We start from the raw sequence: 18,415 nt of genomic DNA on the forward strand, positions 1-18,415 counted from the left end.
CAGGCTAGCCTAGTGGTTAGAGTGTAGAGGCGGCAGGCTAGCCTAGTGGTTAGAGTGTAGAGGCGGCAGGCTAGCCTAGTTCAAACCCCCGAGCTGACCTAAATATTAGTGTCTAACCTAAATATATATTGTGTTTATGTAGATTGCGCAGGGTTTGAACACTGTTATAGAGACGACTAGTGTTTGCATAAATACCAGAATTTTTACTTTTGATACCAGGTTTAGTATCACGATGCGCAAAACGATACCACAGCGACAATAAAAATAAAGCATCATCTAAAGTCACTGAATAACCACTGGGCTTTACATGGAACAATATGTTGATAATTGATAGTACGACTAAAACAATGAATTCTTTCAAAAATGAAACACCCTATTAAATTACAGAGTGATCAGAGCACGACATGGTCAAAAGTATGTGGACATCTGCTCATTGAGCATCTCATTACAATGTCATGGGCATTAATATGGAGTCCCTCCCCCTTGCTGCTATAACATCCTCCATTCTTCTGGGAAGGCTTTCCACTAGATGTTGGAACATTGCTGCTATAACAGCCTCCACTCTTCTGGGAAGCCTTTCCACTAGATGTTGGATGATTGCACCGGGGACTTGCTTCCAATTCAGCCACAAGAGCATTATTGAGGTCGGGCGTTCCAATTCACCCCAAAGGTGTTTGATTTGGTTGAGGTCAGGGCTCAGCGCAGGCCAGTCAAGTTCTTTCACCCTGATCTCGACAAAGCGCTTCTGTCTGTATGACCTCGCTTTGTGCACGGGGGCATTGTCATGCTGAAGCAGGAAAGGGCAAAAACTGTTGCTACAAAGATGGAAGCACAGTATCATCTAGAATGTTGTTCTATGCTGTATCTTTAAGATTCCCCTTCACTGGAACTAAGGGGCCCGAACCATGGAAAAACAGCCCCAGACCATTATTCCTCTTCCACCAAACCTTACAGTTGGCACTATGCATTGGGGCAGGTAGTGTTCTGGCATCTTCCAAACCCAGATTTGTCTGTCGGACTGCCAGATGGAGAACGCGTTTCCACTGCTCCAGAGTCCAATAGTGGCAAGCTTTACACCACTCCAGCCGATGCTTGGCATTGCGCATGGTGATGTTAGGCTTGTTTGCAGCTGCTCGGCCATGGAAACCCATTTCATGAAGCTCCCGACTAACAGTTGTTGTGCTGACGTTGCCTCCAAAGGCAGTTTGGAACTCTAGTGAGTGTTGCAACCAGTGACAGACAATTTTTCCATGCTTCTGCACTCTGTGGTCCTGTTCTATGCGCTTGTGTGGCCTGCCACTTTGCAGCTTAGCCGTTGTTGCTCCTAGACATTTCCACTTCCCAATAACAGCACTTACAGTCAACTGGGGTAGCTCTAGCAGGGTAGAAATTTGACTGACTGACTTGTTGGAAAGGTGGCATCCTATGACAGTGCCACGTTGAAACTCACTGGGCTCTTCAGTACGGGCCAATGTCAATGGAGATTGCATGGCTGTGTGCTCGATTTTTATACACCTGTCAGCAACGGATGTGGCTGAAAAAGTAGAATCCACTCATTTGAAGGGTCAGATGACATTCATTAGATACATGATTCATTATACATTACAGCTAAATTATTTAATGTATTAAATCAATAGTTTACGTCCAAACAAACACTTTGAAGCTTGTTTCGGAAGCTTCTATATTGCAATAGTCTACACACCATAGAAATACAATGGATTTTACACAACACACTGCGATTCCCAGAGTACACGTCACCTCCCATGATGCAATGCTCTGCCCAGACGGCTGGCTGGCTACCGTTAGCAAGCCCAGTCAAACGCGAAGTAGTGTTAATATATTGTCATATATTAAATTGAGCACATTTCACATTTACTTTTGGGTTGTAATCATATTATAATGCTCACATGAATATCATGCTAAATATATGTTCATGTTATTGTCACTCAAATTATTCAATTTATTGGGGGGTGAACTAAAACCTCCCATGCACTACTTTTACACCTTTTGCTTAGTAGTTTCGGTAGGCTGACCCTCATTTACTCTGTAAGTAAAGTATTCCCATACTTTGCTTCTGGAGCCAGCTCTCAACAAGCTGCGGGCGTGGAGTTATGACGTTTTCCTTCTCAAATGTGGCTTGCGCTGTGTCATCTACATGCACAAGTAGCCTGGCTAGCTTACAACTGTCCCCCCAGAGAAGACAATTAGCCTGGCTAGCTTACAACTGCCCCCATAGAGAAGACAAGTAGCCTGGCTAGCTTACTACTGCCCCCTAGAGAAGACAAGTAGCCTGGCTAGCTTACAACTGCCCCCCTAGAGAAGACAAGTAGCCTGGAAGCTTACACTGCCCCCTGGCTAGCTTACTACAGCCCCCTAGAGAAGACAAGTAGCCTGGCTAGCTTACAACTGCCCCCAGAGAAGACAAGTAGCCTGGCTAGCTTACTACTGCCCCCTGGCTAGCTTACTACAGCCCCCTAGAGAAGACAAGTAGCCTGGCTAGCTTACTACCGCCCCCTAGAGAAGACAAGTAGCCTGGCTAGCTTACTACTTCCCCCATAGAGAAGACAAGTAGCCTGGCTAGCTTACAACTGCCCCCATAGAGAAGACAAGTAGCCTGGCTAGCTTACTACAACCGCCCCCTAGAGAAGACAAGTAGCCTGGCTAGCTTACAACCGCCCCCTAGAGAAGACAAGTAGCCTGGCTAGCTTACAACCGCCCCCTAGAGAAGACAAGTAGCCTGGCTAGCTTACAACCGCCCCCTAGAGAAGACAAGTAGCCTGCCTAGCTTACTACTGCCCCCTAGAGAAGATTCAGACACATTTTGAGACAGACTGGATCCTCTCAATCTGCGAGACACAGAAAGCCCTGAAAGTAACAGAAATTATCTGTTTGTCATGTTGTAGTATTGGAAAGGTACTGTGTTTTCGGTATACCAGGCAGCACACAGTTATTTAAAACACTTTGTTATTTTACTTAGCATATTGTATTTTTGTGTAGATTGCGTGGGCCTTGAACAAGGGTATAAAGGCGACGCATAAGAAGTTCTGGGATGTGGAGCGAGGCGTCACCTACATCCCCTGGAGCAAGGTGAAGATGGAGGAGCTGGAGGGGTCCAGGGAGGGAGGCATGCTGGACGCAGACACACTCTGTCCAGGTAAACATCTGTCTCACGCAACCTCTACACTGTCTGCTTTGGGTGATTCTCAATTGTCTTCCTTGATTCCTCACCTCCTCTTTCCTCGCCTCCTTCTCAAAATGCATTGGAGAAGAAGATTTCTGGTTCCTCTCCTCAGACCTCCTCCTCCAATGCACTTTGAAGAAGGATGTAAGTAAACAGGGTTTGAGGGAATCAAGGAACCCTGTTGAGATTCACCCTCTGTCTAGATGTGGAATTATTGTGGCCTGGAGTTTTTCCTGAACTTGCCACTTGACTAGTAAAAACCTGGCCTAAAACTTTTCCTAGTTGGGTCAAGTGGTCTGAAGAAATTCCTGTCGAAGTCAGAAGTATTGGACACAGAGTTAGGTTATATCTATCTCTACATTGCTTGTGTAGCTATTCTGTTTTAAGTGTATAATTATTCCTGATTGATTGGTCTGTTTGTCAGAGTGGGGAGATGATGTGAAGGAGCTGACTAAACCAGGAGGACTGAACAACGGAGGAGGAGTGGATGCCATGGAAACCGAGGGAGCTGCCACTGCCCACGTACAGGTAACACCCGCTACAGGGGACCCAATGAAACACACCACAGACCGCAGGCACCCAATGAATCACACCACAGACCGCAGGCACCCAATGAATCACACCACAGACCGCAGGCACCCAATGAATCACACCACAGACCGCAGGCACCCAATGAATCACACCACAGACCGCAGGCACCCAATGAAACACACCACAGACAGCAGGGACCCAATGAAACACACCACAGACAGCAGGGACCCAATGAAACACACCACAGACAGCAGGGACCCAATGAATCACACCACAGACAGCATGGACCCAATGAAACACACCACAGACAGCAGGGACCCAATGAAACACACCACAGACAGAAGGGACTCAATGAAACACACTAGTCTGGATGTTCTGCCTCACCATAGTATCTCACCATCTCTTTTCTTGGGAAACAAAGTTTATCCTGAGATTTTGTTCCTTAGTTGTCAGTTTTCTGTATGTTTTTATTAAAATTGCAGGTTTTTATAAGTGTTGGTATAGAAATGCATACACTTTTCCTCAACACAAATGCAATACTGTGAGAAAGTGGATGAATAAAATCAGATTCACTAGTTTCATGGCATGGGTGATGAGTATTTCATAGGTATTCACTCACCTCAGTACATCACCTATATAAAAAAACTAAGGTCCATATTGAAAGGCTGTTGTATAGCTTTCCTCCAGTAGTAAGTCAACCAGTCTGAATGCAATGATCCAGTTTCTGCCTACATGACACAATACTCCCCAATAAAAGGAAGGGCAACTTTACTCGTGAACACTTGTCTTTTCACTTGTCTAATCGAAGGAGAAAAAAAAAGGTGTCTTCCTGATATTAGGTAGGATCTAGGGATGTGACAAATGGAACATTTTTGATCATGTTTAAATGGCTATTTTCTTTTCTGGTACGGTTTAACAATAAAATTCACAACATTTCATGTGAATTCTCAATGCAGCTGCGCTGCTGCCAGCAATGGTTTGAGTCTTACAGTACGCCCCCCTTCAGATGGCTAACTACTGCGCCTGTACTGCCATTACTGTACCTCAGTTCACCTTGCAAAAGTTTGGATTTCCTTCTCATTTAACCTCTCATAGTATTGCACCTGTTCTACCATTACTCTACCTCCATTTCCTTCTCATTTAACCTCTCATAGTATTGCACCTGTTCTACCATTACTCTACCTCCATTTCCTTCTCATTTAACCTCTCATAGTATTGCACCTGTTCTACCATTACTCTACCTCCATTTCCTTCTCATTTAACCTCTCATAGTATTGCACCTGTTCTACCATTACTCTACCTCCATTTCCTTCTCATTTAACCTCTCATAGTATTGCACCTGTTCTACCATTACTCTACCTCCATTTCCTTCTCATTTAACCTCTCATAGTATTGACTGTTGACGACGACGTAGTGGTGGAGAGGCGTCGCCAAAATTAATTGATTTCTCGCCTCCTTGCATGTCGACTCCGGGCGCCGAATCCCAAGTCTGAGTGTCAAGATTTGATTCTGCTAAGAATAGTATTTCTGGAGCGGAGAGACTAGTTGTTGTACTTCGCAGAACACAAACTCACATCTTTCATAGCGAGCTAGCGAAGGACTGAGCGAGAGGACTGGCACAGTATAGGCAGTTCGGCCACCAGGCAGACAGTCAGAACCGTGCACTAGGCCCATCTATCAGTGTGTTGGTCAGCCACCAGACAATCAGAACTGTGCACTAGAGGTCGACCGATTTAAAAAAAAATATATATATATATTTTTTAAAAACGATTTTTCAACGCCGATACCGATTATTGGAGGACCAAAAAAAGCCACCGCCGATTAAAACATTTTTTAATTTTTTTTTATTAAAAAAAAAAAGTTTTACTTTTATTTTTTAAAATTATATATATATATATTGTAATGACAATTACAACAATACTGAATTAACACTTATTTGAACTTAATATAATACACAAATAAAAATCCATTTAGCCTCAAATAAATAGTGAAACATGTTCAATTTGGTTTAAATAATGGAAAAACAAAGTGTTGGAGAAGGAAGTAAAAGTGCAATATGTGCCATGTAAAAAAGCTAACGTTTCAGTTCCTTGCTCAGAACATGAGAACATATGAAAGTTGGTGGTTCCTTTTAACATGAGACTTCAATATTCCCAGTTAAGAGGTTTTAGGTTGTAAGTTAATATAGTATTTATAGGACTATTTCTCTCTATACTGTTTGTATTTCATTAACCTTTGACTATTGGATGTTCTTATAGGCACTTTAGTATTGCCAGTGTAACAGTATAGCTTCTGTCCCTCATCACCCCTACCTGGGCTCGAACCAGGAACACATCGACAACAGCCACCCTCGAAGCAGCGTTACCCATCGCTCCACAAAAGCCGTGGCCCTTGCAGAGCAAGGGGAATAACCACTCCAAGTCTCAGAGCGAGTGACGTTTGAAACGCTATTAGCGCGCGCTCCCCGCTAACTAGCTAGCCATTTCACATCTGTTACACCAGCCATTAGGCTGATAGGCTTGAAGTCATAAACAGCGCTGTGCTTGAGAAGAGCTGCTGGCAAAACGCACAAAAGTGCTGTTTGAATGAATGATTACGGGCCTGCTGCTGCCTACCACCGCTCAGTCAGACTGCTCTATCTCATATCAAATCATAGACTTAATTATAACATAACACACAGAACGAGCCTTTGGTCATTAATATGGTCGAATCCGGCAACCATCATTTCGAAAACAAAACGTTTATTATTTCAGTGAAATACGGAACCGTTCTGTATTTTATCTAACGGGTGGCATCCATTAGTCTAAATATTCCTGTTACATTGTACAACCTTCAATGTTCTGTCATAATTACGTAAAATTCTGGCCAATTAGGCGGCCCAAACGGTTGCATATAACCTGACTCTGCGTGCAATGAACGCAAGAGAAGTGACACAATTCCACCTGGTTAATATTGCCTGCTAACCTGGATTTCTTTTAGCTAAATATGCAGGTTTAAAAAAATATACTTATGTGTATTGATTTTAAGAAAGGCATTGATGTTTATGGTTAGGTACAGTCATGCAACGATTGTGCTTTTTTTCCCCCCGCAAATGCGCTTTTGTTAAATCATCACCCAGCGTTGCGTCGACTATATCCACTGTTCCTAGGCCGTCATTGAAAATAAGAATATGTTCTTAACTGACTTGCCTAGTTAAATAAAGGTTAAAAAAAATGTAAATAACATTTAAAAAACATCTGCAAAATCGGCGTCCAAAAATACCGATTTCCGATTGCTATGAAAACTATTGCTTGAAATCGGCCCTAATTAATCGGCCATTCCGATTAATCGGCCGACATTTACTGTGCACTAGGTCTATTTATCAGTATAAGCTGGTACGCCACCAGACAGTCAGAACTGTGCACTAGGCCTATCTATCAGTATGTTGCTCAGCCACCAGGCAGACAGAACTGTGCACTAGGTCTATCTATCAGTATGTTGGTCAGCCACCAGACAGACAGTCAGAACTGCACTAGGTCTATCGGCAATCAAAAGCTGTATGTCGCAAAGGAATGCTGTCTCTGTTTCTTGGCTTGCAACTTCAGTAAAGCAGGGTCTATCATTAATGAATAGGCCAAGATGAAATTCAAAACGCAACAGACCAAAGACTGAACACACACTGGCATCGTTAGCAAAGAGAAAGCGCAGACGAGCCAGCGTAAGGGAGGGGTCAGGCTGAAAGAACCGTGAACATACAGTGGGGGGAAAAAAGTATTTAGTCAGCCACCAATTGTGCAAGTTCTCCCACTTAAAAAGATGAGGCCTGTAATTTTCATCATAGGTAACCTTAAACTATGACAGACAAAATGAGAAGGAAAAAAAATCCAGAAAATCACATTGTAGGATTTTTAATGAATTTATTTGCAAATTATGGTGGAAAATAAGTATTTGGTCACCTACAAACAAGCAATATTTCTGGCTCTCACAGACCTGTAACTTCTTCTTTAAGAGGCTCCTCTGTCCTCCACTCGTTACCTGTATTAATGGCACCTGTTTGAACTTGTTATCAGTATAAAAGACACCTGTCCACAACCTCAAACAGTCACACTCCAAACTCCACTATGGCCAAGACCAAAGTGCTGTCACTGTATGTAGTGGTCATCTGCACTGTTGCACTGTCTTACATGCCTCACAAATTCACCAAAGTAGCCTAAACTTTCACCTCTTCCTCTCCTGGTTTTATTTAAATGACAACCCCCTCCCCCCCCAGGCCTTTTTATAGCCTAACGTCTAGTTGGGCTGTTACACGGAAGGAAAATCATGTCTTGTGATGACTATTGCACTGTGATGTTAACAGGTTTTTCCAGTTAGGGACTTTTCTTATTTTAGTTTCCTCCATTTATCTTTCCCTTCTAGTAGGGCTTTAGTTTCCTCCATTGATACAGATGAAAACAGTTTAGCATAAAAATAAAACCTTTTATGAGTTTGGAATATGGATTTTTTTTTTTTCCCTACCATTTTTTTTGTTGCTAGTTACCACCTGGTGTTTGGCTCCCTCAATGATTGTTTTTTGTCACCATATCAATATCAACTGCTGTTCAAAGTCCTTATGTCTTTTTGTTGTTTTCAAGCCAAATATTTTTGACATTCTAATTCGATTGACATTCGTTTGAACGGAATGTAATTCTGAGACTCAAAGGACCCTCGCCTCATGACTGTGACCATTACACCATTCTGTGATGGGGCAGATGGGTATGAAGTCCACTCTGTGTGAATATACTTCCTAACGTGACGGAGGCAGAATGATCTATGCTATCGTGAAGATCATTGAACCAGCTTAACATTTGACTCTCACTTAACCCCAAAAACCTAAAAAAAAAAATATATATATGTTTCTCTTTGAGATGATTGGAAGGTACCACCTGTTGCACATTCCTTCAATACAGAGTAGTCAGACCTCGACTTTTTCCACATTTTGTAATGTTACAGCCTTGTTCTACATGCTTCCCCCCCCCCCCCTCTCTTTCTAAATTAAATTACACTTCAATTGTTGTGGCGATGGGGGCTTCACATAGTGGTCAAATAAAAGTGTGTTTGTCTTGTACACAGTTTAGCACATCAAAGTGCATTTGGAATTTTACACCAGTGTACACACTACTTATTTTCCCCAATGTAGTGATTTAAATCTTTATTTATTTATATATATATATATATATATGTATATATATATATAAAATAATACACACACACACAATACCACATAATGACAAAGCAAATACAGGTTTTTAGACATTTTTGCAAGTGTATTAAAAATAACATGTAAGTATTCAGACCCTTTACTCAGTACTTTGTTGAAGCACCTTTGGCAGTGACTACAGCCTCGAACCTTCTTGGGTGTGACGCTACAAGCTTGACACACCTGTATTTGGGGAGTTTCTCCCATTCTTCTCTGCAGATCCTCTCAAGCTCTGTCAGGTTGGATGGGGAGCGTTGCTGCACAGCTATTTTCAGGTCTCTCCAGAGATGTTTATGTCCGGACTCTGGCTGGGCCACTCAAGGACATTCAGAGACTTGTCCAGAAGCCACTCCTGCATGGTCTTGGCTGTGTGCTTAGGGTCGATGTCCTGTTGGAAGGTGAACCTTCATCATGGTCTGAGGTCCTGAGTGCTCTGAAGCAGGTTTTCATCAAGGATCTCTGTACTTTGCTCCATTTATCTTTCCTTTAACCTGACTAGTCCCCCAGTCCCTGCCACTGAAAAACATCCCCACAGCATGTTGCTGCCTCCACCACGCTTCACTGTAGGGATGCTGCCAGGTTTCCTCCAGATGTGATGCTTGGCATTCAGGCCAAAGAGCTCAACCTTGGTTTCCTCAGACCAGATAATCTTGTTTCTCATTGTATCAGAGACCTTTAGATGCCTTTTGTCAAAATCCAAGCGGGCTGTCATGTGCCTTTTTACTGAGTGGCTTCCAGCTTCCATCTGGCCACTCTACAATAAAGGCCTGATTGGTGGAGTGCTGCAGAGATGGTTGCCCTTCTGGAAGGTTCACCCATCTCCACAGAGGAACTCTGGGAGCTCTGTTAAGAGTGACCATCGGGTTATTGGTCACCTCCCTAACCAAGGCCCTTCTCCCCCAATTTTTCAGTTTTGCCTGGCGGGCAAAAGCTCTAGAAAGATTAGGTGGTTCCAAACTTATGTAAATGTGACATTTTCAGTTTTTTTAAAATAAAAAATAAAATGTTTCCTCATTATGGAGTATTGTGTGTAGATTGATCAGTAAAAACAAGTATTTAATCCGTTTTAGAATAAGGCTGTACTGTAACAAAATGTGGTAATGGGGGAAGGGGTCTTTCTAATTGCACTGTAATGCTCACAACACAAAAATAATCAAATGATTTATTATTAAAACGGCATTTAGCAGATGGCTTCACATCAAGTTTGAACCTGTTAGTTGCAGTGTGTGTGTGTGTGTGTGTGTGTGTGTGTGTGTGTGTGTGTGTGTGTGTGTGTGTGTGTGTGTGTGTGTGTGTGTGTGTGTATATATATATAAATAAATTGTACCAGAGGCTGTTTCTTGGTACAAGGCAGATCAGAGTTGTACTACTACGGACAATTGTGCTTGTAACTGTGATCCTAGTTCTTGCACACAAACAAACATGAACCTGAACGCTGTGGCATGTGGAGCAATCAAACACAACATGAGTTTATGATTGTCTTCAGAAGCAGGCTTGAGATAAAAAATACAAAAATACAAAAAATAATTAGGGATTAATGAATACATGCTCACGAGAAGGAAGAGACGATAATCCCGTCTAAATGTCATCTTTGCCGTTTAAAAAAAATTCTGGAATATTTTATCAACAGAATATATATATATATATATTAGGTAAAAATATGCGTTGTCAAACCTGCCTAAACATCCTCTATTGCAATCTGTAACTTAGAACAGTTGTGAATGCCACATATTGTGGTGCGACAAAGGTTTGCCACTCACTACGTTTCAAATACTTCATACCACCTAGTTCAGTATCAAGACCATAGTCTAACTCTGAAACTGACTCCACCCCGAAATTGACTCCACCCCGAAATTGACTCCACCCCGAAACTGACTCCACCCCGAAACTGACTCCACCCCGAAACTGACTCCACCCCGAAACTGGCTCCACCCCGAAACTGGCTCCACCCCGAAACTGACTCCACCCCGAAACTGACTCCACCCCAAAACTGGCTCCACCCCGAAACTGACTCCACCCCGAAATTGACTCCACCCCGAAATTGACTCCACCCCGAAACTGACTCCACCCCGAAACTGACTCCACCCCGAAACTGACTCCACCCCGAAACTGACTCCACCCCGAAACTGACTCGCACGCTCCTGAAACTGGTCTTATCTGCCAGCCTTTTATTTCAGTCAACCAAACAACTTGAGGGTTATCACCCAGGTAGGTGAATGAGGTGAACTTGGAAGATGATACTTTTAGCCCCCGAACAGCTTTCAACAAAAGACACCTGCGGTGGCTACTACTTTAAAAAAAATGTTTGTTTTTTTATAGTCCCGTTCTGTGGCTCCAAGTGACACTGTGTCAGGATCGTCAGTGTCACGAGGCCTCACGAAGGTGAGTGTTTCTGGACATGGAATATGGATATCGCAGATCCGTCCCTCGCTGGGACTAATACTGAGGAACCTCTCCAATGGCTGCCAGGTAAAGGTGACGCTCCCTCCCCTGTCGGAATTTACGGGATTGTTCTCGTGACATATTGAGAGGGAGGGGGGGGGGGTCAAGTCCCAGAAACAACTGCTGAACGAGCCACAGTTACTCTAATCTATCACAATTCAAGTTGCCACAAATGACCTGAAATTGGCGTCCGAGCAGAACAGCTGTTGTCATAATGCTGTTCCTGCGATATCAGATATATTTTATTGCTCAATTTACAATATCCCGGTGTTTATTTGTGTAGGGCTCTCGTGAGGAGCTCTCTGTGGGCCAAAAGACATGAGGTGAGCTGAAACAATGTTTTTCTAATGTCCAGGACTCCCAGCTGATCACAATGTATAAAATGAGCATTGCTCTCTCACACTAGCCCTGGGATTTTCAGGCCTTTAACAAACAATATTGATATGGTTACATACTTTGCGTAGTTGAAGAGAAAGATTCCTAAACACATTTATTCAACAGTAAGGAAACATACAGGATGTTATCTACCTGACAGTGATCTCAAATGTTATATTCTCAGTTCGGTTACATTTAATCGGCAGGAAGTAGAAACTATGACAGTTGACCACCTGTGGGGGGGCACTGGCATTAGAGTTGTGGGTCTAGCAGGAACGAAGGAGGCAGACAGCCTGTGGGCCCCACGGTGGAGCTCCACCGCAGGATCCTCTACCGGTGGAATCTGAGACCTGGGTAAGGATAGATCTCCCCCCACCCTCTACCCACGACCTCCCTGCAGTGGCACTATGGCTGTGTGGTTATGTTGGAATTGAATTCAGTTTCATGTTATCAGAAGTGTACATTTTAATTTGCAAATGCATATGAACACTATATTGAGCACCTAAACATTGCTGCTACTTTCATTGACTAGGTGAGATCCTTTTTGGATTTGGTGTACAGAATGAGTCTCGCTACAGTTTGCATATGCATTTTACTCGAGTTTAAGCATACTACATTTATTTTTAATTTTTAACTCCGATAAATAAGCAATAAGGATATGATTGTTGTTCTAGTCTGAGAGTGTTATATTTATGGTGAACTATTCATGCGTTTTAACCTTTTACAATTCAGAATTTTTCTGCCAATTTATTACATTTTATTTGGGCTCATAATCCTCAGTTTGTATGTTGTAGCTATAGGAAAGCTTATCTACTAACATATGGGGGGTGGGCAGTGCTGGGTGGAAGTTGCTTATTGTCACAGATCTAGGATCAGCTTATCTAAAGATGTAAGACTGATCTTGGATCAGATTTCAGGGGCAAAAAAAAAAAATGTCCTACCCCCGGAGGTTGAGTAAATGACATTACTAAGCTGCACCCGAACGTGCTACGCCAGGACATGAACATTTATTTTATCGTAGTCCCATGTGGGTTTTAATGACATTGTCACGGGCAGCTCTGAACAGTTGGAAACTGGATTTTAATGAGCTGACTGACTCTCTGCTAGACACTAATAAAATACCCATCATATCTGGCTCTGTGCCCTCTTTGAATTGTGGCATTGATCACTTGAGCAGAATTCTTTCTCTTCACAACTGGCTACGTGATTATTGCAATGCAGTGGATGTAACTTTTGTTGACAATTTCGATACCTTCTGGAAACAAAGCTCGTATTTTAAGGAGGATGGGATCCACCCAAATCATTTGGGTTCCTGGATCCTTTCACCGCACTATAAGGCTGCGTTGAAACAACGACTTATCAATGACCCGATCCCAGCTCAGTTAATCCCTACCATTGTGTCGCAGAGTTGTCATAATGCTTCAGCAAATGTACATTATCCCAGGGGCGTTGGAAGACACAATGTAAGTAGCCTAATTTATGTCACTCTAACTGTCCTGAATGCCTCTGCTGATCATACAGCTATTGTACGCAGTAATCATGTGCCTATGAACCAGACTGATACTGTTAGCACTGAAGCGTGTGTGCCCGGGGAGGAAGTCCACTGTGTGCAGCTCACCCTGCACAAACATAAATAACATGAGCATGTCTACTTCTGCTAAGCTTCACAGTAAAGCAATGAAAACAAGCAAGCATCACACAAAAGTGCTAATAATAGCCCACGTTAACATATGTATCTTAAGAAGCAAGGTTCGTGAAATCAATAATTTGATAGTAACTCTCTGACACTCAGTCAAATCAAATTTTATTGGTCACATACACATGGTTAGCAGGTGTTAATGCGAGTGTAGCAAAATGCTTCTAGTTCCAACAGTGCAGTAATACCTAACAATTCCCAACAACTACCTAATACCGTTGATGATAGTGGTAGCAATACAAGGTTATGACATTTACAGAAAAGATAGGAATGCCAATGGTGGAGGTGTTGCTGTTTTATATTCAGAACCACATTCCTGTAAAAAATGTGAGGATCTCATGTTAAATACTGTTGAAGTAATATGGCTACAGGTTCATCTGCCTCACCTAAAGCCCATTCTGGTGGGAAGCTGTTATAGACCACCAAGTGCTAACAGTCAGTATCTGTATAATGTGTGAAATGCTTGATATAATGTATGTGATGTCTACAGAAAGGTATATTTTCTGGGTGATTTAATTATTGACTGCCATTCGTCAGGCTGCCCACTCAAGAGAAAGCTTCAAACTGTAACAAATGCCTGCAACCTGGTTCAGGTTATCAGTCAACCCACCAGGCTAGTTACAAACTGCACAGGAATGAAATCATCAACATGTATTGATCACATCTTTAATGATGCAGAAATGTGCTTGAAAACAGTATCCAGATTAATTGGATGTAGTGATCACAATATAGTAGCCATATCTAGGAAAGTTCCAAAGGCTGGGCCTAATATAGTGTAGAAGAGGTCATACAAGAAGATTTGATGTAAAGAATATTTGTTGGTCCGTGGTGTGTAATGAGGAGCGAACAGACACTGCGCTTGACACTTTTATGAAATGGTTTATTCCAGTTACTAATAAGCATGCGCCTATTAAGAAAATGATTGTAAACGGTTAAATCCCTGTGGATTGATGAGGAATTTAAACTGTATGGGTGAGAGGGATGAGGCAAAAGGATTGCCAAATAAGTCTGGCTGCACAACCGATTGGCAAACATACTGCACATTGAGAAATCATGTTACTAAACTGAATCAAAAATAATTAAGTACACTATGAAACAAAGATAAATGACAAAAAGAATGATAGTAAAAAGATTTGGAGCACCTTAAATTAAATTTTGGGCAAAAAGGCAAACTCTGCTCCATCATTCATGATGGCTCATTCATCACAAAACCAACTGATATTGCCAACTACTTTAATTATTTTTTCATTGGCAAGATTAGCAAATTTAGGCATGACCTGCCAGCAACAAACACTGACCGTACACGTCCAAGTATATCTATCCAAATTATGAAATTTTGGGGCAGCAGGGTAGCCTAGTGGTTAGAGCGTTGGACTAGTAATCGGAAGGTTGTACGTTCAAACCCCTGAGCTGACAAGGTACAAATAAATCTGTCGTTCTGCCCCTGAACAGGCAGTTAACCCACTGTTCCTGGGCCGTCTTTGAAAATAAGAATTTGTTCTAAACTGACTTGCCTGGTTAAATAAAGGTCAAATTAAAAAAAAATGAAAGACAGGAATTGTAATTTTGAATTCTGTAAAGTGAGTGTTTGAAGAGGTGACATGATTGTTGTCTATCAACAATGTCAAGCCACCGGGGTCTGATAATTGGATGGAAAATTACTGAGGGTAGTAGTGGACAATATTGCAACTCCTATTTGCCCTCAAGCCTGGAGGGAAGCAAAAGTCATTCTGTTACTTAATAATAGTAAAAAAAACTTTACTGGCTCAAATAGTCAACCAATCAGCCTGTTACCAACCCTTAGTAAACTTTTGGAAAAAATGGTGTTTGACCAGATACAAGGCTATTTTACAGTAAACAAATTGACAAACTTTCAGCATGCTTCTAGGGAAGGACATTAAACAAGCACTACTCTTACACAAACGACTGATGATTGGCTGAGAGAAATTGACGATAAAAAGATTGGGGGCTGTTGTGTTGGACTTCAGTGCGGCTTTTGACATTTTCTATCATAGTCTGCTGCTGGAAAAACAGAACACAGAGGGTGTTCTTTGATGGAAGCCTCTCTAACATAGTCCAGGTAGAGTCAGGAATTCCCCAGGGCAGCTGTCTAGGCCCATTTGTACTTTTTTTCAATCTTTATTAATGACATGACACTGGCTTTTACATTTTTTTAAAATATATATTTTTTTATTCAACCAGGTAGGCAACAAGTTCTCATTTACAATTGCGACCTGGCCAAGATAAAGCAAAGCAGTTCGACATATACAACACAGTTACACACGGAGTAAAACAAACATACAGTCAACAATACAGTAGAAAGATAAGTCTATATTCATTGTGAGCAAGTGAGGTGAGATAAGGGAGGTAAAGACAAAAAAAAGGCCATGGTGGCGAAGTAAATACAATATAGCAAGTAAAACACTGGAATGGTTTGAGTAAAGTGTGTCTATGTATGCGGATGACCCAACACTATACACGTCAAATACCACAGCGACTGAAATGACTGCAACACTTAGAGTTGCACTTAGTTTCAGAGTGGGTGGCAAAAAATACGTTAGTCCTAAATATTTTAATTTAAAGCATTATACTTCACTAAATCCTAATTCTCAACTAAATTTTGTAATAAATCATGTGGAAGTTGAGCTAGTTGAGTGAGGTGACTAAACTGCTTGGATTGTAAACTGTCATGGTCAAAACATATTGATACAACAGTAGCTAAGATGGGGAGAAGTCTGTCCATAATAAAGCGCTGCTCTACCTTCTTCACAACACTATCAACAAGGCAGGTCCTACAGGCCCTAGTTTCTACCTTCTTCACAACACTATCAACAAGGCAGGGCCTATAGGCCCTAGTTTCTACCTTCTTAACAACACTATCAACAAGGCAGATCCTACAGACTCTAGTTTTGTCGCACCTGGACTACTGTTCAGTCGTGTGGTCAAGTGCCACAAAAAGGGACTCGGGGAAAATTGCAATTGGCTCAGAACAGGGCAGCACAGCTGGCTCTTGGATGTACACAGAGAGCTAACATTAATAATATGCATGTCAATCTCTCCTGGCTGAAAGTGGAGGAGAGATTGACTTCATCACTATTTGTATTTCTTAGAGGTATTGAAATGTTGAATGCGTCGAGCTGTCTGCTTTGAACTACTGGCGCACAGCTCCGATACCCCACAAGACACCCCAACCAATCATCTCTTCACAGTCCCCAAGTCCAGAACAGACTATGGGAGGTGAACAGTACTACATAGAGCCATGACTACGTAGAACTCTATTCCACATCAGGAATAGAGTCAAGATGCAAGCAGTAGAATTGTATTTTTTTTTTTTTTAACATAAAAAATACACTTTATGGAACAATGGAAGCAACAAAAACAGACACATGCATACACGCGATAGCATATGCACTATACACACACGTACACATGGATTTTGTACTGAGGATATGTGGTGAGCAGGGCAGTTGACGTGGAAGATGTGGTTGTCGATTATGGCAGCCGCCCGTACCTCTCTGATTCAGAGGGGTTAAATGAGGAAGACACATTTTCAGTTGAAGGCATTCAGTTGTACAGCTGACTAGGTATCCCCCTTTCCCTTTAGCGGGGAAAGTAGGGGCCTAAAGGCACACAGTGTATTGTGAAATCTGTGAATGTAATGTTGAATAAAACATTTAAAAAATGGCCTTAATTACGCCGGTCCCCAGGAAGAGGAGCTGGCAACAGCTAATGGGGATCCATTATAAATACAAACTCTCCTTTTGTAGCAAACCAATGATGTGTATAAACCCTGGATGGCTGACAGGTGTTGCTGTATTGAAACCACCATGCAGCCATCTTGGTACTCCATTGTGTAAAAAAATGTTTGGGAAGCTATAGAAATCATTTTAATGTCTACATTGACACATTTTATTCTAATTACAGACACATTAATGCATACTTTAATGAGAAATATAAAACTTTTTCCTTTTAAATGTTATTTTTTGTTGTTTTTAGAGAGTACTAATGTTACTGTCCTCACTACAACAGCAAAAAATAATTTAACATGTCATTTTGACCTTTTTAATAAATGTTCATTGAAATACTGTAGAATTCCATTCATTCCTAGCATGGAGGACTGCTCCATAGAGAACGATAGAGAGCTCTAGTGACCAAAAGTCTGTTTATCATGTGCAGTACCATTGGGGGCTTCCGCCATTTTAATGTAGTCCACTGGGTGAGACTTCATTGGCTGAACCTCCCAACCAGTCATGTCCAGCTGGGTCATCAGGAGAGATCACCCAATCGCAAAGAAGAAAATTGATTGCCTCAATGGCGCGGCCTATGCCGTCATGGCACAGAAACAAAGATCAGTCCTCTTATCTATCTCTATGGGCTGCTGCTACAGGTGGCTTCAAAGCCTCTCACTGGCCATTACATAGCATCAGCAATCCAGGGTTTCTATAAGTTATTGGTAGGAATGGGGATGTAAATTACACACGCCACTTACCACACGTCTAGTGAGGTTGGCATGAGACGTCAGGGAAAAGTAAGTAATTTAGTCTAGTCTACTTTGTTTCCTGCAAATACTTATTTTTCAACTCTTGGTTTTGTAGGTCTACTCTTCTAATGTAGTCCAGTCGGTAATTTTCAAGTAGTGGTACTTTCACTTGAGTACAGAGTTTCAGTACTCTACCCAGCCCTGCTAATCAGTTGTCTTTATATCAAAGGAGGGGAAATTAGTGGCGATCGGTGATTGCTACATCTATTTTTTTAATCTATATTAATGATATATACCCATTTAATTCTTGACAAATATAACTTAGAAATGCCTGATGAGCTTTAGTTCAACTGTCTAACCCCGGCAGAACACAAAATACACAGTACATGTGTTTTACTCCATCGTTTGTAAACAATCTAATTGCAAACTAACACTATAGCTTCGAATCGTGATTAAAACCTATCATTTTGATCTCATAGACGTCGGTCCTTTCAT

At 41.8% G+C, this 18,415-nt stretch overlaps 1 protein-coding gene across 1 annotated transcript in view; it reads left to right on the forward strand.

Annotated features, from left to right (window-relative positions):
* LOC112266208 (SR-related and CTD-associated factor 4) overlaps positions 1–18,415 on the forward strand; it is a 47,438-nt gene that overhangs the window by 15,905 nt on the left and 13,118 nt on the right. Inside the window, exons 11-12 of the mRNA XM_042296497.1 lie at positions 2,998–3,154; positions 3,606–3,709. Coding sequence (XP_042152431.1) covers positions 2,998–3,154; positions 3,606–3,709 — 261 coding nt within the window. The remainder of the gene's footprint in view (positions 1–2,997; positions 3,155–3,605; positions 3,710–18,415) is intronic.

The sequence above is a fragment of the Oncorhynchus tshawytscha genome, linkage group LG13 (assembly GCF_018296145.1).
Source record: "Oncorhynchus tshawytscha isolate Ot180627B linkage group LG13, Otsh_v2.0, whole genome shotgun sequence".
Lineage (NCBI taxonomy): Eukaryota > Metazoa > Chordata > Actinopteri > Salmoniformes > Salmonidae > Oncorhynchus > Oncorhynchus tshawytscha.